The sequence below is a fragment of the Platalea leucorodia genome (assembly GCF_965183815.1).
Source record: "Platalea leucorodia genome assembly, chromosome: 14".
Taxonomy (NCBI): domain Eukaryota; kingdom Metazoa; phylum Chordata; class Aves; order Pelecaniformes; family Threskiornithidae; genus Platalea; species Platalea leucorodia.
This window is the reverse complement of record NC_138836.1, coordinates 8,612,149-8,636,007: the sequence shown is the minus strand read 5'-3', so window position 1 is coordinate 8,636,007 and position 23,859 is coordinate 8,612,149. Positions and strand designations below refer to the sequence as shown.

At 40.4% G+C, this 23,859-nt stretch overlaps 2 protein-coding genes across 12 annotated transcripts in view; one reads left to right on the top strand and one right to left on the bottom strand.

Moving 5' to 3' along the window:
* Positions 1–1,532: 1,532 nt before the first annotated feature.
* Positions 1,533–6,956, top strand: LOC309597315 (UPF0450 protein C17orf58; the record flags this gene model as incomplete). The annotated part of the gene is given in 6 exon segments (XM_082326572.1): positions 1,533–1,548; positions 1,551–1,661; positions 3,566–4,192; positions 4,315–4,395; positions 5,992–6,183; positions 6,769–6,956. Coding segments are annotated over 6 exon segments (1,215 nt in total).
* A 3,066-nt stretch (positions 6,957–10,022) lies between these two features.
* BPTF (bromodomain PHD finger transcription factor) overlaps positions 10,023–23,859 on the bottom strand; it is a 58,980-nt gene continuing 45,143 nt past the window's right edge. For 5 of the 11 annotated variants that reach the window (XM_082326599.1, XM_082326602.1, XM_082326605.1 and 2 more), the window contains exons 26-32: positions 22,537–22,762; positions 21,750–22,096; positions 18,211–18,384; positions 17,130–17,322; positions 16,042–16,126; positions 13,977–14,163; positions 10,023–11,944 (exon numbers count right to left, since the gene is read on the bottom strand). In XM_082326599.1, coding sequence (XP_082182725.1) covers positions 11,908–11,944; positions 13,977–14,163; positions 16,042–16,126; positions 17,130–17,322; positions 18,211–18,384; positions 21,750–22,096; positions 22,537–22,762 — 1,249 coding nt within the window. In that variant the 3' untranslated portion in view covers positions 10,023–11,907. The other 6 variants (XM_082326600.1, XM_082326606.1, XM_082326608.1 and 3 more) reach the window with 5 other exon arrangements.

The window sequence follows — 23,859 nt, the reverse complement described above, 5'->3', positions numbered from 1 at the left end:
CTGTCGGTCCCTGTTTTCCTCAGTCCTGCTCCCAAAGCTTTTCCCCTCTCCGCTGCTGCTGGCATAGGCGTAGCTTCTTCAGTGACAGAAATACTCCAAACGCTCCTACTGGCCTTTTAATCAAGATCCTGTCCAGGTAAAGAGTCTGGAGAAACTCCTTAATGCAGGCATAGTCATGCATCAATAGAGGTTGAGTTACACTCCCAGCTAATTTAAGCCGACGGCTCCCTGGAGCACAGCAGGTCTGCAGGACGCTCACGCCTGCATCCCCACGCACGCATCCATCCATCCGTCCGTCCGTCCGTCCGCAGCACGCGCGGGTCGCGCTGGCGACTTGCGGCAGGTACGCGCGCCGGTTGAGCGGGAGACGAGGTGGATAAAGAACGTACGAGCTCACCTCTGCCTCATCCTTAGTTTAAATTCCTGTTTCCATAATAGCTATCTTGGGATACTTGTGGAATGAAAATGTCTAAAATAACAAAGGAAAATAAGGATTAATAAATGCTGCAGTAGAAACTTAACACACTAACAGATGTGTTAAAATTGCATTTATTTTGCACACCGTTCTGGCTAATTTTCTATATCTTCACCCATAGCTGCTTGAGATAAAGCCCTGTACTTTTAAGGATTTTATTAAACTGCTTAATTAAGGCAGTACAAAACAAACAGTGTTTAAAGTAGGCAATAGCTGGACCACATGACACAGGCATTACTGATGGGCAGATTTTCTGTTGTGGGGTGAGTTTCAGGAGCTGGGATATAGCTTTTATAGTATTTTTAAGTTGTTAGTTGCACCTTAAAGGCATGAACCAATTCACTAACTTTCACAACATCCAGTAGCAGCTAGTGAAAGAAACTGTCACAATGGAAGTCTTGTCTAGCAAGACGGTCACCCATTTCAGTTGGGAACATAGGAATAAGCCTACTTAATTCCGTAATCCAAATCAGAGTTGGCTTGGTATGTGAAAATTTGCAGAGTCCATGTTAGCAAATACAGCTTTATTTTTAAATCTGTATCTGGGGTGGGCAGAGCTGTCCCTTGGACTGGACAGGAACTACTACATTTTTCAGTCTGAAAAGAATCAGTGGAAAGGGTTCCTTAAACTAAAAGATTACCAGCTGCGTAAGTGGAGGTGGCCAGAAATACCTAAATATGTTTCATTGTAGTGCACATCCTTTACAGACGCTGAATCGCAGAGGTGATGTGTGTTCCAGCATCTGTCAATTGTACTTCTCCATGTCCAGTAAACCCATATTTGTTCTGTATGATTTTTCTCTAAAAAACACCATAGGAAGCAAGACCCTCTTCTAAAATAAAAATCTGTTGCTAAAAACACCTCTATGTTATTCACGGAAGCCCAGGTGACTGCAGGCAGCATAGACTTGCGTCTGTATGGGAAGGGGGGTGTCCGTGCGCGTTCCTCCTAGGCAGGGGCAGTGGGCGGCTGGCGGGGACGGCAGCAGCTTGGTCTTGCTCCAGTGGGTTGTCCAGGGAGTGATTCCTGTTTCCCCTAAGGCTGCCTCTCATTAGCATGAATCGGGGGAAGGGCATAAAAGACTCCAGTTCATTTTGAGTCTGGAAAAACTTTACTTCAAAATGACAACCAAAGTGTTCTGGCTCCTCTGCTTTGTCATTAGATCATCTTCCAGCTCAGTGGCCGGTAAGTCTGTTAACGTTCAAAGCGGGGCTGGGGCATATTTGCCTTTGGTATCAGGGGAGGCTGAACACATTACTATGAATTCTTGCCTGAGCAGCCCTCTTCAGCTGTAGTCTTTTCAGCAAGCGGTAGCAGTAATCACGTAAGGGCTCAAGAAAGAAACATTTCAACATGTTTATGGGATGGGAATGTAAATTGCAGTATTTGATTTGTCAGCATTTGAAAGAATTAAGAGCACCTGCCAAAAGCAGGCAGTTAGCCGGTGCCATGAATCCTGCTAGCCATCATTCAGCAATTGAAGTTTGACTTGCTTCCGCATATGGGATTTTTTATTTGCGTGTGACCTTTCCCTTTTAGCCTCCTTCCCCTCACCTGTAAACTCCAGATTTCTAATTTATTTCAACACACTCTGTGCTGTCATGTGTGCCTGCAGCAAGCTGTCCTAAATGGATTTCTTTTTTTTTAGTACTTCATTGATGGAACAGAAATAAGATACACATCTGTTCCATTGGGAAGGAGCTGATTATGTTGCAGTTGTATTTCTTAGGTTGCAAGAGCTAGACAGAAATATGCTGGTATAGGAGAACGAACCTCAAGGTCCTGAACAGATCCAGTAGAGAAAAATGAACTATTTCTTGTTACAATCCATGACTAAGGCGGCATGATAAACTGGTAGAAGAGCATACTTCTAAAACCAAGGCCAAAACACCTGTTCAGAGTTCCCAGCTTCATACCGAAACATCTCCAACACACCCTTGCCTATTGCTTTCTTTAGCTTGGACTTCTTCCACCCCGTTCTTCATGGACATTCTTTTGACTTTACGTGTGGCCAGCCCAAATATCAGGGAATCTTTCCCATGACAGCAGCTGGCGAGAGCAAAGGGGGAGAAGTGGCAAGGTCAGCAGTTGAGTCAGTTATAGACGATAAACCAGGACGTTGTTCATCTGTGTATGTCAAATATCTCTTTTCACATAAGGAGTTAGGATCAGCCTCCTACACGATGCTAACCACAGACAGCGAACACCCAGGCAGCGGCTGTGTGGGGGTGAACTGTTTTAAAACTGTGCTGGCTAACTAAAGGCATGCAGTGAAGGATTAAAGTAAAAGGAAAATGAACTGCAAGAGGAAATTTCTCTCTTCTCAGGCTAAACGGAAGGTCATTTTGCTTCATGAGGTCCAAGTGATCAAGATGAAGGTATAAACGAAGGCCTCGGTGACTGTCCAGCTTGTGTGAACAATGTCATTAAGCCTTCCCATTTTTCACTAGATTCCCAGACACTTCCTCTCTTTCTCAACCTTTGCCCTCTCAACTTAAGAAAAGCCTTGAAATAATTGTTACTCAGCAGCAATAGCCTAGCTACCAGACTATGGTACTACTACTATACAACTCTGTAGTGCAAAAGTCAGAGACGCAAAACTGTAGATAAAGATCTTTTCAGTAGCTTTCAAAGCCCAAAGCCGCTGAAGAGTCCGGATGACATTGTCAATAAGGCATCCCATGGATGGGAAAACCAAATAGTTCTGTTGTCATGGTCTTTTAAACAAGCATCCCAAATGGCAATGTGAACCTTGTTTCCTCAGATGTTCCCTGGAGATTCAGGCTTTTGAGAAAAGGGTTTGTTTATAAGTCATGTTTTTAATTTGCAACAATAATAAAGTAAAAATGCAAATCTCCTGTGTTTTGCTCACACAGCTGCGTTCTCTGTGCTGGGCCTTCCCTGTTTGAGTACAGAAGAATGAGGAACTCTGCTATATTTCATCTGTTGAACTATTTATCAGTTATATTGTCATATTGTTGAAGGCCTCACTTACAGCCTAGAGCCTCAAATCTGCTCCCATTCAGAAGCACACAGGATAAAAAAATTAACATGCTAATTCGCGCTCGCTCTCCTTTTTTTGTATGCAGGGTCCCTGCCCTACGCCGAGAAACCCAGTCAGACTCTCAGCAAAGATGCTTATAGTTCAGCGGACGCTGCCCCTGGCCAGGTCAAACCGCCAGCCTGGGGCACCAGCAGCGCCAGAGAGAATCACACGGAACGCTGGCTTCTGCCTCCCGCCGACCTGCAGCGGCCAAAACCTCCTGAAGTCACCTCCCTCTCATCGGACAAAAAGAAACGCACTAAGCCTTCCCTAGAAAACAGCACGGGGCTGAGGAAGCACCTCTTGCAGTACGGAGGGGCCCTGCCTCTGGAGAGCCCGACCGAGGGGCCTTCTGCTGCCTCCTTTGACTTCAATCACGCGAACAGAAAGCATGCGGACAGACGGCTGGCTGAGGCTGCCAACAGCATGTCGGCTCACTTCCGTCACGCAGCATCTTCCTATCGAAAGAGGACATCCTTAGTGGAGGCTCATCCTTTTCCAGACTCTGGAGCAGTGGAGGCAGATGATCCTAACACGCTGGATCACTTCAACCGACCAGGCAAGATGATCCCCTATAAACATACTGATCCCTTGAAAAAGGTCACCAAACCCTCCTGGGTCACCAACCGGCAGTCGTCCAGCTTGCCGTACGACTTCAGCGCGCTGAAGAAAGGTAAGGGGCTAGACTGCTCTGGCAAGGGATATCCGGAGCTTTCCAAAGGCTGGGTGGCATAATTCGGATGAAATATCCCCCAAACGCCCGTTGCTGTCCCTCAGTCTGTGCGCTTGTTCTAGATGGTGACAAGGAGAAGGCGTGTCTGACCGAGTGCAGGAAAGAGAGAGACGAAGTGGAGGCCTACTGCGCGAGTGAATTCGGTGAGTTGTGTCCTCCATGAACCACGTAGACAAAGCAGGCGCCTTCTTTGTTCGTCTGTTGCTGACATTTCACTTCTGCTTTTAAGATACCGTTTCACCGCGTATGTTAAATGATTACCAAGTACGCTAAAAGGACGCATCACAGCTCTTTATAAACCTACTATGACAAACGGTACCAAGTCTGACATTACCCGTTCCCTACCTTGGGCTAGTACTGCTCTTTTTTCGGTTTCCTCTACTTTTCAATCCTGGGACGAAGACAATATTTTTGCTGCTGGTCAACGGAACGGAAAAGACCCATTGGTTTAGATGATAGTCTAAGATTAAACATTGTAGCTGTGTTACTTACCTCTTACTCTTCAGAGTGAATTTGTGATTTTGGGGGCCAAAGTTTCAAATGAAAATAAAATGGAGAACCAAACAAAAATAAAACTGTGATCCTCTGCATAGAGGATTCTCCCTGAAGTTCCTTAGGACTCAGTGTCTTTAGTCCTTGTATCCAAGCTGATGTAGCTAAAGATGGTAGAAACCAGCCTGGCATTTGGGTACTGACTGTTTAAGAGCAAGCATTTTCTGACTGAAATCTTGCCTTGTGCTTACGAAGTTGTGAAATAGATACCAGCTTTTTCTCACAGTATTTTAAGAGATAAGGAAAATACATGCCTAGTGGTAACAGATGTTTCCATTTGTAGAATATAAACACGTTATGAGACATCTGTTTTCTCTAAATGGAGAAGTCAGGAAGTGCTTTCCACAAATGCTATATTCTTTATTTTTTACCACTCTCATGCATTCCTGTCAAACCCAGGCCTTATAGCGACCCGACCTTTGTGTATTTCAGCCTTTAACATTAATTTCTTAAACTGAAAAAGACGGGTAGGAAAAAGACAGCCTGAGCAACACATCAGGCAAGGTTCCATTGCAGTCATCGGAGAGCGCTTTTCATTTCTTTGCATTGACAGTGCCGGTTAAAGAATAAATGACTGAATCAAAGGTGTAAGGCAGCGAGGCAGGTGTAACGCCAGTTACAGAAGTCCTGTGTGCCTTACCTGCCTAACACGTTCGTTGTTTTCCGATTCCTGTAGTCAGCTCAGCACTTGTCAAAACCAGGAGCTGGGTGGACAGCATGAAGTGACTGAGCGTACCACGCTGCCTACTTGGTGCCCGTGCCTCCTGGTATGACGAGGGCCTTTCCTTTCCAAAGCTGAAGCATTTTATTAGCAGGTTGGCTTTCGACTTCATTGTCAAGTTTTAAATTTGAAAATTTTACTTTGGTAAGTAAATATGTCCACGTTTTATATATCAGGATGGAAAACAGTACTAAAACATTGCTTTCTTTGGAAACATTATAAACTTCACTAAGAAACATCTCAGCCCTGTGAAGCGTAAGGTTAGTAACTCAGCAAAAACTAAGGTGATGACTTCATCAAATGAGATTATTTGAAGCAACTCCTACTTTAAAGACTGCCCACTACTGAGCCAAAGAATTTCTGCTGATGCTTCCTTTACAGCATTTTAAATGAGAGCCTTCACATATACCCTGAGTTGCCACCAAGATGTGTAATCTGATGGTTTTTTTCCCCTCCCTCCAAACAGCAGTGAACGGAATTGTTTATAACATGGAAAGACTGGGGAATGGAGTCCACTTGATTACGCTTTTGGTAAACAGCGATGGATTATACAAGATGAGTCGCCTGTATATTACTCCTGATGGCTTCTTCTTTCGAGTTCACATCCTAGTTGTGGATACTTTAAACTGCAGTAAACCGTGTCCGGACTTTAAACTTGGTAAATAATTCCAGCTAAATCCATTCCACTATTCCTCCTGCGTGCAGTGCAATTTTTGTCTGCCCTAGTTTAATAGGCTTATCCTGGGTTGTTGCGATATTTTGGGGGAAAAAAAAAAAAGTATTTACTGTTAATCTAGAGGGCTTTTTCCCCTCCCAGTTTCTCTAAATTTTCAGAAGAGAACCAACTGTGTGAAGAAGTCGGGTAGCAGCGTAGTCCTTTCTTAACTTTATCCAGTTCCAAAATGATTGCAAGAGTTTTCAGGATTGCCAAAAAAATTTAAACAGGAGCTTCAGTTATGTCTTTGTAAGTAGTCCAGTTTTCCTTCTAAATGCAAGTTTATCAAATAGCAGTATTTCCCCCCAAAAGCTTCTAATTACAAGACAGTCAATCATTATTTCCATGCAAGCACAACCCACAAAGTCCCACTGAAGCCCAGGGTGCCGCTGCACTAAAGCACCCATTCAGGATGTATTTCTGCAGGGTGCAACTTCCCACCTGTTCCTAAACCTGTTGCCCTTTGAGCAAGCGCAGCGAAGGAATCCATGCTTTCTTCATGGCCCAGAAGTCTTGTTTGTTTTGCAGGCAGCAGATACATTGTGATGGGTCGGATCTACCACAAGAGACGACAGATCCCTGCAAACCTGCTGGAGTTCCTGCGAGGGCGCCTGAGGCCAGGGGACGGCTTGCTTCGAAGCAGCAGCAGCTACGTGAAGAGATTCAACAGGAAGAGGAACGGCAAGGTGCAAGCAGCTCACACTAAATGCAGCTAAGGCTCCGGTAACCTCCACGCAGGACACGGGCAGCAGCAGAATTCACTTACCAGAATAAACCTGGCCACGGTGAACACCAGCGGGAGGGAGTTCACCTCACCTCTGAAACTGGTTGTGACAGGACACTTGCTTTTGTGCTGCAGCAAACACTAAGGGAATGTTTTGACCAGCCGCCTGTGCATTGTGAAGCTTAGCACAAAAGTCAGTCTAGGGAGCACTAACCGGCCAGGAATTTGCTCCAGCTGTTTTCAGAGCCCGAGGTTATCATCGCCTCCCCTGCTGTAATGCACCTGTAACGGTCTGTAGTAATTGTACAGTAAAGCTCCGGAGGCATCGTTCTAGGTACGCAAGAAATAACCGCACTTTCAAACACTTAACCCTGAACGAATGTTAGGTGGTGCCATAGCTTTAGCTATAGATGATGTCCACTGTGTTTTCACACAATTCTGCGTAGATTATTACAGACATTTGATTCAAAAGAAACCAACAAAACGAAGAATCATTTGTATTGTTTTGGTATCCTCAAACACATCCGTACTACTTTTAAAAATTACATCGTTCTTCAGAGCTGGAGTTTCACACGAAGCACACAGAAGAGCTATGCAATTATTTGAGCATATGAATACGCTAACTGAAAGCAAATCAAGTAACTGCACAACACAAATGCCCAATTAGGCTTACAAACAGCGGCACAAGTTATGCCAAGGAATGCAAACTAAGCATGCACTTGCACGCGCATTTGGGATGCCTGGTTACACCGTTGGTTCCTTAAAAGTTCAGTCCTGAAACTGTACTGAACATCATTTTCCCATGAGAAATATTACCAAGTTTGTACTTGCACATCAGTAAAGTTATTTTTTCAAGCAAAGATACAATCTTTTAGTACCCGCAGCGTGGTGGGATGCAAGAACCTCTGAAACCTCCGCAAAGGGGATCGTAATGTTGGCTGTTCCACGAGTCAGTATTCACCGATCTTAAGTCTTTAAAAGAAGCTACTAAAACGTTCATTGGGTACCGGGTTCACTGTTTCCTGGGTTCTGAAAGATCCAAAAAGATCACGTAACGATATTAAACTATGGCATCTCCTCGTTTGACGAGCCGGCTGGGGATTTTAAGATATCTATTTCTATTAAAAAAAAGGAAAATGCAGTCTAGGTAAAAAAATACACAGTGATACATACGATGTGACCTGGAACAGGACGCAGTGGCCTCTATAAGCATTTTCTGTTCTGAAGCGAAGGCAGTTGTAACACCGCTCTACCCGGCATACGTGTCTGCAGCTCGGGTTCGCGTCACTACAGCTACGGAGCAGCGGGCGGGCGCCAAGTCACACCGTATGAAGCATCCATTGATACGGAATAGGAGCCGAATCCCGAGAGCAAACACCGTACGTTTTGGGACCCAGAAGCTGTTACTATAGGACAGAAATTTACTCGCAGCCTGTGTCTATCTAAAAAATATCCGGTCTCACTTTTGTTACATGAAAGATTTCGCGTGGAGCGCAGCACGTATAGATGGAATTTTCCTGAGAGACTTTGAGGGAGCTTTTGATTTGGCAGAACGACTGTTCCTGGCAACGAATCAAAGCACTGGAGCGGACTGGGGGGCCAGGGGAAGGCAGGAGGAAGGGTTACGTGCGCTTCTCGAGTTGCTTTGTTTCTATTTTCAACCGAAGTCCAGGGACTGACCAGCAAGTCCTACAGTCATCCCTTTGCCCAGAGCAGCAATTCAGCACCCTTCCCTGCCCCCAAGACATTATCGTAACCTAAAACAGGCAAAGCGTGGGTACAAAAATAATATCCATGGCCGTATCTCATTTTGATTCTCTCTCGGAAGAGAGAAACAATAGCACACAGCGCTAATGACATCCCAAGCCCCAGTGAAACGCGAGTAACCGACACAAAACGTCTGCGCCGATACAGCTACTGCTCTAGAAGCAAGCCTGAAGAGCAATTTATTCCATGTTCTCTTTTGGCGTTACAACGTCCCCTCACCTTTCCTTTCTTGCCTGGACGGTCGCTCCTTAAACTGTTATCACAGCAGCGGAGCAACAAGCCGCTATTTCACAGCCCAACTGGAATGCAGCTGGAGCAGGAGCCTACCTACTCTTCTTACTTCTTACCAGGCTTCTCACATGCTAACTAACGTACCGAAGGAAAAAATAATTCCTAGATCAAGTGGATTTCCACAATCTTGCACTCGCTATTACAAAAACCTCACAGCATTAACCACACTGAAAAGAAGAGGGCACTTACATGCAATAGCTGCCACGGTAATTTTTTTTTAACCTTGCAGTTAATCCTTTTTTCCCCAGCAGGATAAGCACAAAAATTCTGCAGCCAATACACCGAAATCCAGGAGTACAGGAATATTGTTGCCTTCCCGTCTTTGCAGGGCTTTACTCAAGGCTTCTGGGTAAAGCCCAGCTTTTTATTGCACTTTAAATCCCCATTAACTTTTACACCAACTCCATCTAGACCAAGGATAATCGCTTCAAATTTCTTTGAGGAGACAAAATCAAGCTGGTATAGTGCACATTATCAAAATCCGTGTTACAATATATGACCGTTTTGAAACAAATATTGCAATAATTGATAAAAATACAAAGAAGAGGACGACTGAACAGAGATCACAAATCTTATGAACTTACCCTGCTTTTAAGGAAGGTGGGTATTAGTTACGAGCGATGTATTTTCAGCAACACCATGTAACTATAAGAGATCACCACAAATCAATCGAGAAAAGTTCCTCAACCTACTCAACGGCGATTGGAAACACTAAAAAGGGCTCTCGGCAAGATTAAATTGCATGTATGGATTATGTCCCTAATCAACCTGATTCACTGGCAATTACATACAACCTGGCAAAGCCAAGACCTGTATGTGATAACGTTATCAAATGTTTCATTAGAAACACCACCAAATCAATGTCAAACACGTTACTTTATTTGTCTAGGATGATGTGTCCTATAAGGTACAAAAAAGTACTCTTCAGTTTCCCACAATTTGTTAAAAACATAGCAATCTATTGCCTACAGGTAGGAAAGTTTTAAATGATGTCATATATATATTTATATATGAATAAATAGTACAGAAATACTGTGAAGTTTCGATGAGATGCAGGGTATGGTCAAATGCTGTTAAAAGTTGAGATTTTTCCTTTTTGCATTAAAACCACAATGCATACAATATGCAGCATTTTTTTTTAAACGTCAAAGGACAACATAACCGAAATGCAGCTGCTACTCTTTAAGAAGCATTAATGGATTATTGTTTTCACATTGAACAATTATTTTTAATTTTCACATATAGGTTAAATGACAACATTTGTATGTACAAAAAACCACGGGTTTTTATTAGATAAAATTATCCCAGAAGAACCTGTACACCTGAGCCTGTAAGTGTAAGAAAGTGTGGTCAGTAGCAACGTCATTTTAAGAAAAATAACAGAAGAGGTTCTTGCATAGCAAGGTGTGAGGTTAAACCCAAAAGGAGCTTATCCATAAATCAGGTAAATCCCAGCTCACTGCAGAACAGAAGTTAACCGTGAATTAGTGCAAAAGCTAGTCAGTGGTCGAAGAGCCGCATACAAACCATGGCTGATTAACTACAGGCAGGTAATAGGAGCAAGTCATTGATACACGCAGCGTGAAAGCGATAGATCGGAGAGAAACAGCAACGTCATCGGCAACCGGCATCCTCCCGCGACTTCAGTTTATCCCTCAGAGGAGCACTCCTCGCGCAGGAAACAGCGAAGCAGTCCGGGACGCCTTCAAAGCTATCGTTACGCGTGGTACTTGACATTCCTAGAGTACCTGGCAAAGTATCACTTAATTCGGCGGTGGGCAGTGACATTTCACAAAATACTTCCTACCATGTTATCTGTTACAGTAATTTTGGCACCACTGTAGAAAAGTTATGAAGGGATAACAGCTGCTTAAGAATGAAACGCAGTAAACGCTCCCTTTGGAGCAAAATGCAGTCAGATCTCCCTGGCCACTTCCCCCCCATTACTTGAAATATCTGAACAGATCCCCAAAGCGTTACAAACATATTAGCGCACACTCAAAGACACCTACATCTGTGGGGAGAACAATGATCTCCATTTATTTTGTTTCATATACATCCATATTTTGAATTTTAATACAAAAGAAAAAAATTAGAATCTGACAAATGTTTACAAACAAGATACCTTCAAATAGATTTTACTCATTTCAGTCTGGTGCAGAGTAAATGACAAATTGTACTGTTATATTCAAGGCAACAGAGTCTGTAGTCCATGACCACTTAGCCCAAATTTTATGCAAGCTTAATTGTTTTTATCTACCATGAATGATAAACTCATTGTTGATTCCCAGTTCTGTGTGTGTGCACATGTGTACATAGCAGCTCCTTTCATAGAAAGAAAAGACATCTAGAGGTCTTCTTGTACTTTTACCTACAGGAATCATGTTAAGATACAGAATGGATTACATGTAACCGGGGCTGGATTTTATAAGAAAAAATAATTAGCTGACAAATGAGGGCAGCAATAAAAAAGCGTCTTTTTTGCAACAATAAATAAATACAGTCAAAGTTTTCTGTGTGGACTTTAAACCAGCTTCTTCACTGAAGAACAGACGTGGCATTTCCATGGAGTTAAACGTGACCCCATTTACTGTATCTTTTTTTCTTGCTCTCTTTCTCTCTCTCCTTCAACAAAACAAAGTTTTCCTGCTTCTGCCACAATAGTACAACAATTTGATCTTGACAAGAAAGTGGTGCTGCTGATTTTTATTTCTTTGTCCTTTGGACAAAATAAGCCAAGAATATAATTTGACTGTTGTGACCAATAAAAACGCAGTTTACATCAAGTCTTGTCAGGATAACCTGACTAAAAACATCTGGCTTCTTAATTAAAAATTTTCAGACAACCAGATTCTTGCTCGTGTGTTAGGATAACACGCTGAACTCTAAGAAGCTGTAGACTGCAGTTTGTTGTTATGGGACCTGCAGAATACAGAAGAAAGTGAAGAATTAAGCACCCTTCATTTTGGAGAACACAGTTGCTGCAAGGTGTTGCCAAGGGTAAATCACAATGAGGGAATTACCACCATGTTGCTTCCATTTATTTTTTTCCCCCTTCAGAAAAAAGAACACCGAAAATAATTCTCTCTGAATTTTAAGCACGTTTCCTCCGGCAGTATACAAATATTGCAGTACTTGTAAAATGCAGTGTGCCACTGGAATATTCCAAAATGCCTGCAATCAGTTTTACTCTCATATTTACATAATAGTAGTCCATCGAAGGAAAGCAAAAAGACATTTTTAATTGTGAATCTTTATAATAAGGTATACTTTGCTTAAATTTATTCAAGAAGTCTTTGGATTAACTTAATAGAAAAAACTGAACAGGCATGTTAAAATAGCATTTTTGCTAATCAGAGTTCAGCAAAACTCCTCTTTGACATTCACAGTTTTATTAGTGACTGAAAATAAAACAATAAAATACATGGTTTCCAAGATGAATTCTTCATTTTTCTCAGTACAGTATTCGAGGAATGGGACAATTTTTTTTGTTAATACAGTTACGTGTACCAGCATGACTGCCGGTGACAAAACCCAAAAGCCCAACAACATTTACTTTTTAGACAAATGATCTGGATTTTTAGGGCAGTTTAATGTCATCGAATTGTACAATAAAAGAAAGGGACCCCAACATCCAGTTCTGATTCCAGTTAAAAAGTTCAGACTAAAGATATCACAATCTGCAAGAAAAGAAAGAACACGGATGGTATAAATGAAAAACAATAACAAATACGATGCAGTAATGAAATCAGTGTGCAAGCAGCGAATGCTGGGTAACCAGCTAGAGATGACGGAAACATGAGCTGAAAACTACCCGATAAAAATCATTAATCCAGTAGTAAACTGGAAAGAAAAATGCTGGACTAATTCATTTGATCTCATCCCTTCTTACCAATCTTACTCTCGTTGCACACAGAAAATCAGACAGCCTCCATGAACATGGATATGAAGTGAAGCTTTCTATTTAATTCCAAACGGATATAATCCTGCATTCATAACTTAAGACTAGCAGCCTGTTCCAGTTTTGACTGTTACAGTCAGATGGACAAAGCTAACTACTACACATACACCATTTCTGAGTAATGCCGAAAGGCATCCAACGTTTGTAACGCAGTTACAGTTGGCTTATGTTGGAATACAGCAGCGATACAACGGAAAGCCGTATTCTCCATTAGTGTTTTGAGTAAGCTGGGTTTAGGAACAGCTGTAGGAAACACCGCATGATACTTTGCCTAGTGCCATACAACTCCCGTGTACGTGCTACTAGACGGAATCAGCACGCAACAGAAAAATTTGTAGTAGAGCTGCATGTTCTTTTTCAGGGATGTCTATGTTAGGAAAATACATCGATCCTTCTACAGAAAAACGTTAAAAAAGGAAGTTTAATTTTAAATAGTAAATTTTGAATTGTGTTTAGTTTTCCATGTCCTACTTTAAACCTTACTTTTTCCCTCTGTTTCAAATATGTTAAGTTATAAAAAGATGGGAGAAGGTAGTAAAAACTAAAGTATTTTAATTTCTTTCACTGGATTCTAAGCTTGATGGAAGGATTGTCCCTTTCTAGCATCTGGAAAGTATTTATGGTGCAGTAGCACATTAGCAGAAGTCAGAACAACACAGTATCTGTCCTGATCAGAAATGATTCTCAAGAACTTTTCTGCAGCAATGACTTCAAGCGTCATTCAAATTTTCTACATTTATGATACTGCCCAAATTGGCATCTAACAACTTATTTTGAACAAACATTACAAAATCATAGTTAAGCCTTAATTTTGACAGCAAATGGTAGCTGGCTATTATACAACAGGTTTTCTCCCCTTTTAAGGAAAGCAGTTGTCCAGGAAAGTGCATGGAGAGGCAAATCCCTGTATAGAATGCAAGGTAAGCTTATAAAAGCATTAAGGAGATTTTAGGGGACAACAGAACATCTATGATGAGGAACACTTTAGCTTACCTGCTTGCCTTAAATCCTTTTAGTTTCTGTACAAAGAATGATTCAAGAACTTCTGCACATTGGTAAAAAGGGGAGTCACTTGGATTGTAGTAACGACAGTTATCAAAAATTTTGGTCATATCTGCCACAAACTCCGTGACCTTTTTGTAGTAACGTTTCAGTATTCTTTCTTCCATGGTGGCAAGGTCTTTAAAGAAACCAAAGATTATTAAAATGAGACATTTTCATCCTCAGCAGAAGTTCACATTGTCAGATGTGGGAAACAAAGCCTATCTAGGGTAGTTGCTTTTCCAGGAACGCTGGTTGTGAGGTGGTGACACCAGTAGGTCTCCTTCAGAATAAACACGTATGCCTAAGTATGTTGTGCGCAGCTAAATTAAAATGCAAGTATCAAAATGACCCTGGAAAACTTGTGTCTTTGCAGGAACTTATTTGCTTTTTTCTGAAGAAATTAAGGAAAAAAAGTGTCAGACAATCTGGATTCAGTTACTTGTACTTTATTTTCTTTACAGCCCTCCCTGAGACCAGGAGTCATATGTGTACATGGAACAGCTACCTAAACCTTCTGATTATTTTTTATTTGAATTCATGACTTGCTTTGAATGAATTATCAATTTTCACGGGCATATGCACATTGCCACATGGCACAGATGAAAGAAATTCAAGTGCAGGATCATGCAAAATGCTAGTGCTCTCATTCTTACTGACTAGACACGTCAATGAGACCGGAATGGTGAAGTAGAGCAGTAGTTGTCCTATTTTAATGCAAATATAAATTAAAAAGAGGGAGAGGAATGAGAACTGCCAATTATAAATATCGCTAAATGATTAGTGGCACTTTCAGCTGGAAAAATGATGACCTGCCCTTGCAAAATGCCCTTAAAGTGCTTATCTTGAAATGCCAGTAGCGCCAGGATGTGTGAAAACAAACGTAGATGGGGCTGGATCACCTAGTGTATTTTACACCTATTGTGTACTTACACGTATATTTTCCTGCTAGTTAAGTCAGAAAGGGCTAAATGCACTTTTGTTTACTTCATTCAATCTTCATATGCTTAATTATATTATTATTTGAGCTTTCCTTATAAACTTTAACCTAACCCATCAATTATGGAATAGGAGTTGTTTAGCATTTTCATAACGGCACAATACAAAACTTTGGAACAGAAAAGGACACAATTGCTAAGCAAAATATTATTTTCAGTCAACATACTACAATTTTGCCAAGATACTAAATTTAACTTTCCTGTTTCCAGGATCAGTAAGGAGTAGGTGGGAAAGCTCAAATAATACACCAGCTCTCATTTAGACATAGGAAAAGGTATTGGTCAATAACTGGAAGGAAAGGAATAACATTTAGCAACACCGTTTCTGGCAGGAGGTAGATTTTCCCAAGAGGTTTCACATTCAAGTGTTTATCTAGCTTATTCCTACCTAACTGGTAAGGTCGAGTAAGATCAGAGTAAAACACTGTAAAGTTGCAGCATCTCCTCTTCCACCTTCTCCCACATACACAACATTTGAAACAAGTCTTGTTCCCACAGCTTTAAAAACAAATTACATATAATACAAAATCTGGTATACTAGCAAGTCAGATGAAGAGAACTTTAAACTCCATCTTAATTGCATGTCACATTTAACTGTATTAGCACCACTTCCTCCTCAAACTCTCGAGTACATACTCCACGCTTTGTAGGAGGAACTGATGCACAAAGACAGAAAAAACCCGAGCAATGCAAAACATAGCAGAATTGTCCTCTTGAAATAAAGTAATTTAAACCCAAGAACTCTATCCTACTGCTGCACCGAATTTCACATTTTATACGTTAGACTGACAGTATTTACGGCTAAGGAGTCAGCTTAGAAGCAGATATATATATAACCTCCATGAACTTCCAAATATATCAATGAGAAATCACGTTGTTTTGTCTGCCTAACTGCAAAAACTGTGTATGCTGCAAAACATATCTTTAAGATCCCCGGATGGAAATGGTCAGCAGGTAGTTAATTTGATATTCAGAAAACCCAAATCTACTCGCTCACGCTATTGCTCAGAAACACTTACCCATTGGTTCTTTAATAACACCATAATAATCTGGTGCATCATTGGGATCTACTGGTTCTAGGAATGGCCATGCCATCTTGTGAGCCTGTCAGGAAAGCAAGATATAATTACAAAAACAATTAAGTTAAATTAGCACGACTTACTAGCTAAATATTTTCATTATACTTTTATCTGTTGGGGTCTAGAGTTGAATTTAAGGAAGAAGTGCAGCATTATATGAAAAGGTAACTAGTTCTCATCTGATGACTGGCTAAAGTTTTAAAGCTCAATGTCAGTGACCCAGTAGGTGGTCTTCAAAACAGGAAACAATGTGAAATTCAGACCTAACAGGATACGGTGCTAAACGGGCTGCACAGAAAAGTATGTAATGAATTTACTGAGCGTGCTTGGCATTTCACATCTAGAAATCGGCCACTGTTTTCACTTTCAAGTACTCTAAAATTAATTTGTTTTCATAAATGTCTGCAAAATGTAGGACAATGCAAAATATTACTCTTTGAGGATTTGTTACCACACAATTATTTTACCAAAATTCTTAAAAACTCTTCATAGTTGTAGCAGAAGTGGCATATTTGGGAGTGACAGATAAACCAGAAATATACTGTACCAGACAGTGAGGTAATTCTTATTATCAGGATGCCATAATTTACATGCCGATAACAGCTTTCTGTGAGAACACTATTGAAATCTAATAACTCCGAGACTGAAGTACAGAAGTGTAGATCAGAAATCATAGAAAACTAATCTGAGAACAGAACACTGCACCGTCTGCATCCTCTGCAGTTAGGCTACCACTCGGCCTTTTGGTATTCTAAGTAAACCTGCTTCCTTTAAAAGCCTTCCGCTGAAGAGATTGTTTAGTTTCAGTAACTCAGAAGCAGTGATATACAAATTATTGTAAATATTCCTTAGTACAATAATGCCAATCAAGTTTGCAGCTGACGCAGTGGCACTGCTCACAAAAAAAAGCTTTGCTATCTCCTTTTTGCAAAGTCTCAAAACTACTAGAAGAGAAATCAAAACCTACTCCAAGACTCACTAGATATGCCCTATAAAGCGCTCCACTTTGCTGCAATCCTTATTCTCACCTGTAAGGAACGTAGTACTCTTCTTAAGCCTTCATAATCTTTATCAGTTAGTGGACTGAGTACAGTCATGGCATCTTCTGTGGACTGACATTGTGGACACACATATTCATCAATGAGATCTGCCTCACTTTGTAAAATGCCAACACAGCGCCCATGATACCAGTTCTGACATCGATCGCAGCCAATGTAAAATCTGCAAGATCCAAAAAAATGTTAGTGACTTGATCTATTTAATTTGAAAGTTACTTTTAAATACATAAACCTGCAATCCCCTGCACATAAGCAGATACTTGGCATGATTAAATACAACAGTGTAACGTGATATTTCAGACTGAAAAATTCTAATTACGCTATTCAAACTGCTTTTGTATTTACAAACAGGCTAAATTACGAACCATTTCAAAATTAGTTCCTAAATTTTATACTAGGCACCCTCAAGCAATCAAGATTTCAAAAATCATTCCTCTGCTTTAGAGTTGAAAGGAACAGTGTAATGCCAGAAGTCTCACCCAACCAGTATTCCAAAACAATTCAAGATACTTTTTGCACAAACTGGACTACAACTAGGGCTCTTGTTTCACTCCGTACAAACATTTTTCATATGGAAGCTTCAGTCTTGTAGTTGTATACAGAAGGGGTATGCTATGACACAAAGCCTTACGGTAAAAGAAACCAACCGTATACCCCCATACTAAAATTATGCTTTCTATCCAGATCAAATTAAAGCACAAAAAAATCCACTAAATACTACATTTGTCTTTTAACCTTTCTAACCATCCCTTATTAAAAAAAAGAAAAAAAGAAAAACAACAAACCAATCCCAATTTAAAGTACTTTTTTAAAAAAAAAAAACAAAACCAAAACCCAACACATTTTGATCACCCTGAAAACTTTACTTTTCCTAAACATTTACCGTATAGAAACATTTTTGAGAGGAAGATAATTACTGAAAAGCAATTTGTATTACAAATGAATACAACATATGCAGAATAACTTCTTTTTGCTTTGTAAGGAACAGGTAACCACAGTCAGAGCAGTTTGCTACCTAAACATTAAATAAGAGGTTCTTATCAGAACTCACTGTGACTCATCATAAGGTGTTCTGCAGATACAGTACAATTCCTCACTGCTGCCCTCTTGTGCCCGTTTACAATCATTACAGATGTACACATCCATTTTCTTAGCCTCCTTTTCTGTGATGCCAACACATTCTCCATGATACCAGTTAGTACAAAGATCACAGCCAATATAGAACCTAAAAGTATTCACAATGAAAATGACAATGTAATTGTCATTTCAAATGGCATGGCACTTTTCCCTGCATTTCTCTCTGATGCACTTTCTTGCTGCCTTACTTTCTTCGATTTTCTGTCTCGGTTTCCCTGCTTCCTAGCATGCTATCCTTACGCACTAACATCTCATGCTGCAGCTATACTGTCAGTAAGGTCACTTGGGTCAATTTTAAATTGACAGTTCATTAAAATGCACATCAATATGTAACCAGACTTCGACAAAACTGGGCTAAAAATCTACGTCTCCAATGTGTGTGTGAAAAACTGTAAAAGGCACAAAAAGACAAGGCCAAAGAAAAAGATTTACATTTTCAAAACCGTAGCTCAAAAGCCACTGAAACATTTCCTTAAGATTTGAAAATGTAGGTCTCAGTTAATTTAAAAAACAAAAGCAAAGCGCAAACACCAACTAGGAGTTACAAGTATACTACGAAGAACATGCATACCAGCCATGTGTAGAATACATATTGGTATAACATGATACGAAAGAAAATGGGGTCAGGACATGGTTGTCATAATTTTAATTCTTTGGGGGGGGGCGCACTGAAAAACAGATATTAAACTACTCAAAATTACAACGAATTGGAATGTGGACCATTCTTCAGACTCTATAATGTCTACTCTCAGACACGGCTATGTGACGGAACCAGATATGGTATGACACAAAGTGAAGGGAACCAGGTACAGAATCATGTGAATGGGACCTTGCACAGAATGATGTGACAAAACTGTAAAATATTATGCAAGGATGTTTGACATTTTGTGTATGGATACCTCAAAACACACCTATGACTAGTGACAATCAACCAGATGGGCAAAGTTACACATCCATTCTCTCTGCCTAAGCAAAAGCAAGCTGACTCAGAACCTCCATCTTCCTAGATTTTGGAGACCCCCTGCCAGGTGCTGCTGTAGGAATTCCTGCCACCCTGGTCTGTCAGGCTGCAAGCACCACCACTGGACACCACACACTAGCAACAGGACAGTAGCTAGCACATGCTCCACAAAACAAGCATCTCTAATTTCTTGGGCCTCTGCATACGTCCCAGATACTCAGATTCTGCCTTTCTGCTTAATTTTCAGTCAGACAAATGCTAAAAAAAACCCCAAAAACCCAAACCAAAACAAACCACACAGCCCAACCTTCCATAAAGAATGGATAGATGGATAGCTCCTCCTGACAACTATCAACAACGCTTTGGCCTGTGTCCTCTCCCCAAGCGGGACTGTGTCTGTCTGCTCCTGGTAATCTGGAAGCCCATTTATGCCTAGGTGTAGATGCTAAACCTTGCCACTAGAATACAGAACAGGCGTCACATTATGCTTTAACAAATAAGTTGCAATCTAAGTAGGAATCTTAGAAGGATACCCTTACTGACCATCCTCGAAAACAATATAAGCAAATCCCTACAACCCTGGAATATCACAAATGAGAACTAAACATAAGAGATTTGCAATAAAATAAACAACACAGAATGACTTTTGAGGATTTACTACATGCTAAAAAATGCATAGGGTATTCATAATATACCACAAATTAGCTTTTCAAGCAGCACGTCTATCTTTTCTGAAGTAGAAAAGAGACACCAGCACAGAGGAGTATCTGATGCGTATATATGAAAATAAAGAAAATGTTTACCAGAAAACTGTTTTAAAACTTGACTAATCCCTTTCCAAATAGTGAAAGGATAACGTAGTTAAACAGTACAGTCATTTGTAAGAACATAAAATTTAGAATTCACAAAAACCACAGCAGCAGAACTGCACCATATTGCTAAGGATACTACTAAGTTATTAACATTTCATTTTCTTGAAGTTTTACTCTGTGCATTTAAGCACAGTTCTCGACTCAGGCTACCAAAACTCACTCTATGACCACATTTTTGATCGGCTTACTCAGATGCCCACTGGAGTCAACAGAAAGAGTTAGTCTGACAAGCAAATCCTTCTGCTCACAGAACTTGTTCATCTCATCTTATTTTTGCGACAGTTTTAAACTGTCTTACTAACAACAGAAGCAGTAATACACAGGCCTTTGCTTGGTCTCACAACAAAACAAGAACAGGGTATCCTCCTAAGTTTACTGGATGACAAAGCCTAACACAATGTTCTTTAAGTGAGATAGGCGACATCTCTGAGAAGTAACAGTGAATTAACAACCAGGGCATCAGAAGTCTGCTATTTCTACAGCGATGGCAGCACAGAGAACAGTCCAATTTCCCACACTGATACAATGGTGTAATGGTCACAACTACTGGACAGCCAAGGTGAAAAAGCCCCAAAGACCTCAACTTCACTTAAAAAAAAAAAAAAAAAAAAAAAAAAGCTATAAGGAACCTCAGGAGATCCTCTAGTCCTGTCCTGAAATTTGGAATGAAGAACCATTACTGGAGTGAAAGCACTATTCCAGTTCTATGGTTTCTTTCTGTTACCAGCATTTAAACCATCACCAAATGGTACCAATTAATACTGTTTGGTATTGTCACTTGTTGAGCAGATACATACTCACTTGGAATTGGTCTGAAGTCAAATTTATTTTGCATACATCTCTACACAGCTCTCAGATGTTAACCATTACTAACTACTGATGTTAGTCACTTCTAGCTTAAGCAGGAACAGTAACACTATCCCCCTGCAATCCACTCAATCTTCCACTCCACCACTTACTAAGTTTCTTCACAAACTTTGTACATAGCGTAAATATTTTACCTCATTCACAGTCAGAATCAAACTACAGAGAACTGCAGTTTTCACTTTGTCAAATGCTTACATATTCATTTTTTAGCAACCCTGGGATGTAAAGTGTAACACATGGAAACCATTTCTACCTGAAACATTGTCCAAAGTGAACTGCAGTCCAGAAACCTGGAACCCCCTTTACTGGCTATTGACTCACAAAAAAAAGTCATTTATTGGAAGACGGTACCAAAGCTATTTCTAAAGAACATCAGCTACTTGTTCACAAGAAATTGCTCAAACGAAGTTGTCACTTGCTTCCGAGGCAGAGGCAAAACGGCAAAAGAAAGAACAACAGAGCGGAGGAAAAAAAGAAAAAAAGAGTATGTGCATGTGAGACAGAAAGGTCATACAATGGAAACATGCAAACAAGTAAAAATATATACCACGTATATTAATAGTATAAATCAAGTATGTTAATAGTTTTGTAACTGCTAGTGGAAAACAGAGACTTTATTCTTTATACCTCAGTGATCACTGGAGTAACACCTGATAGTCTACCTCCAATTCTAGAACTACCTTGCACTAACAGCTAAATACTACACCTAAAGCTAAGAATACACAGTAAAAGGCTATGGCATTCACTACTCACTTAGACTCATCATAAGGCGTTTTACAGATGCAGTAAAGCTTTGTGTCCTTCTTTGTTTCCTTTGAGGTAGTAGAAATCATTTTCTTTTTCTTGGACTTGGAAGCTGACGAATCTTTCTCCTCATCTCGCTTTCTCTTCTGGGAGGATACTGGCATTGGGACTGTGGTGGAGGAGGAGGAGGTGACGCTGGCTGCATGTTGCTGTGGTGGTGGTGATGGCAGTGGCGGTGGTGGTGGCGGTGGTGCAGCGGCTGCGGCTGCGGCCGCAGCAGCTGCAGCTGCTGCAGCAGCTGCCTGGGCTTTTTCTTTTTCTCTCTTAATTTTAGTCAAGTCTTTCTTTAGCTCCTCCTGAAGTATATTAAATGAATAAATAGAGAGGGAGGCACTTCATATGATTATTCCAGGACAGGATTAAAATCTAGACATAAATCCCCATGCTTAACCAAAAGAAAATGATTAAATCCATTTAAATATGCAAATTTTAAAACGTGCTTAATGTACAGTTCATATGACCTTAAGGGATAACACTCTTGGCCTACTATGACCCATTGGCTGTAATTTATCAGAAGCTGTTTCAGGAAACAAGGGAATTTCACTTCAGATGAAAAACAAGCAGCATAAAAAGGACATATACTAGCTTCGCAGAGACCCATGCATCCACAGCCAGAACTTCTTCCTGTATGTTTCCTTACAATCTCACTGAGCAAAGAGATAAATTAAAGATTAACATGGAAATGTTCTCTCCCCAGCTTAAAACCAAATTAGTCTTTGAGAATAACTGTCCTTACCTGCACTTCAATTTGTAGATCTTTGTCCAGAAGTGCTCTTTTTTTCAATATTTCAGCTTTCAGCTGTTCTTTATGCTTGAAAAGCAGAGCTGAGAGCTTAGTAGCATTCTGTTTACTACGCTTCTGTTCCACACTCTCTTCGCGTTTTCGTTTCTTAGCTGCCTGTTTTTCTTCTTTGTCTATCTTATCCAGAATATATTTCATCACTTGGTTGCACACAATCATTCTGGGGAAGAAATAAAGAAAAAGTACATTGTGCTGAGCTGCCTATTTATCCCCAGGTGAGACTGCAGAATCATTTAATTCTCCAGTCTCTGCAAGTTGCAAGCTAGATTATTACACTTCACAAGAGGTACAAAGTAAATTTAGTAACACACGTTGCTCCCACTCATACTTATTTACTACACCACCACGGGGAGAGATCAAGTCCCTAGTTAGGCTCAAGAGGGCCAGTCCCAATTTCATTTAACTGATCTGAGTACTAACCATTCTTCCCCTTCCCCTATAAAACTCCTAACAAAGCTTAGGCTTTAGTACGATGAGAGATATTTTCACTCAATTCAGTTTCCATAAACACGTTTGAAAGAGGTGGATTTTGTTTATTCTGATGTAGGATGAAAGCAAGTTGGGAGCCTGCAACTTCTTCTAAAACATATATTTCCACCCTCCAGTGACCACCAAATATTACTAAGCTTTTGTGTTTTGGCATATGGACTGACAAATATTTTTCAGTGCATAGAATTCACTATAAAACAGTTCCCAGTTTCTTCACTAATGACAACTCAGGATTAATTTTTCATCTGCTCGTTGTACACTCAACTATAAATCTCTTTTCCTGCTCACTTGTTCTGCAATTTTCATTTATTTTGCTTTGTATTTCAGCTAGAAAATGAATGTATTTTGGTTCTTCTGAATTTACTTTTCCCGTTCCCATTCTATTTCAAACCCACTAGAAAACGAAATGCTTCTTGTTGCCAAAGTGACCATGAAAAATAACTCCCATTGACATAGGAGCTGAAAGCAAACAACAAAATAGCAATGGCTGGGACAAGTAGCTGCTGCTAACTGTGTAGTCTTAGGCTCAGACATACTGTCTTTTGATACACATCTGCATTTTGATGACATATGTAATATGCTAGCTGATTTCCAGGGTCATACATTTTGTTTACTTTGCTCTTCTTACCTGCACTATATCTACTTTTTTTAGCCTGCTTTTTCACCACGTAAGATACCTAAACTATGTTTTTGGAGAAGAAAAAAAAAATCGTTGAGAAGGGAAGAGACAGCTGTACCAAGAACCAAGCTAGTTAGAACTCTTTTTTT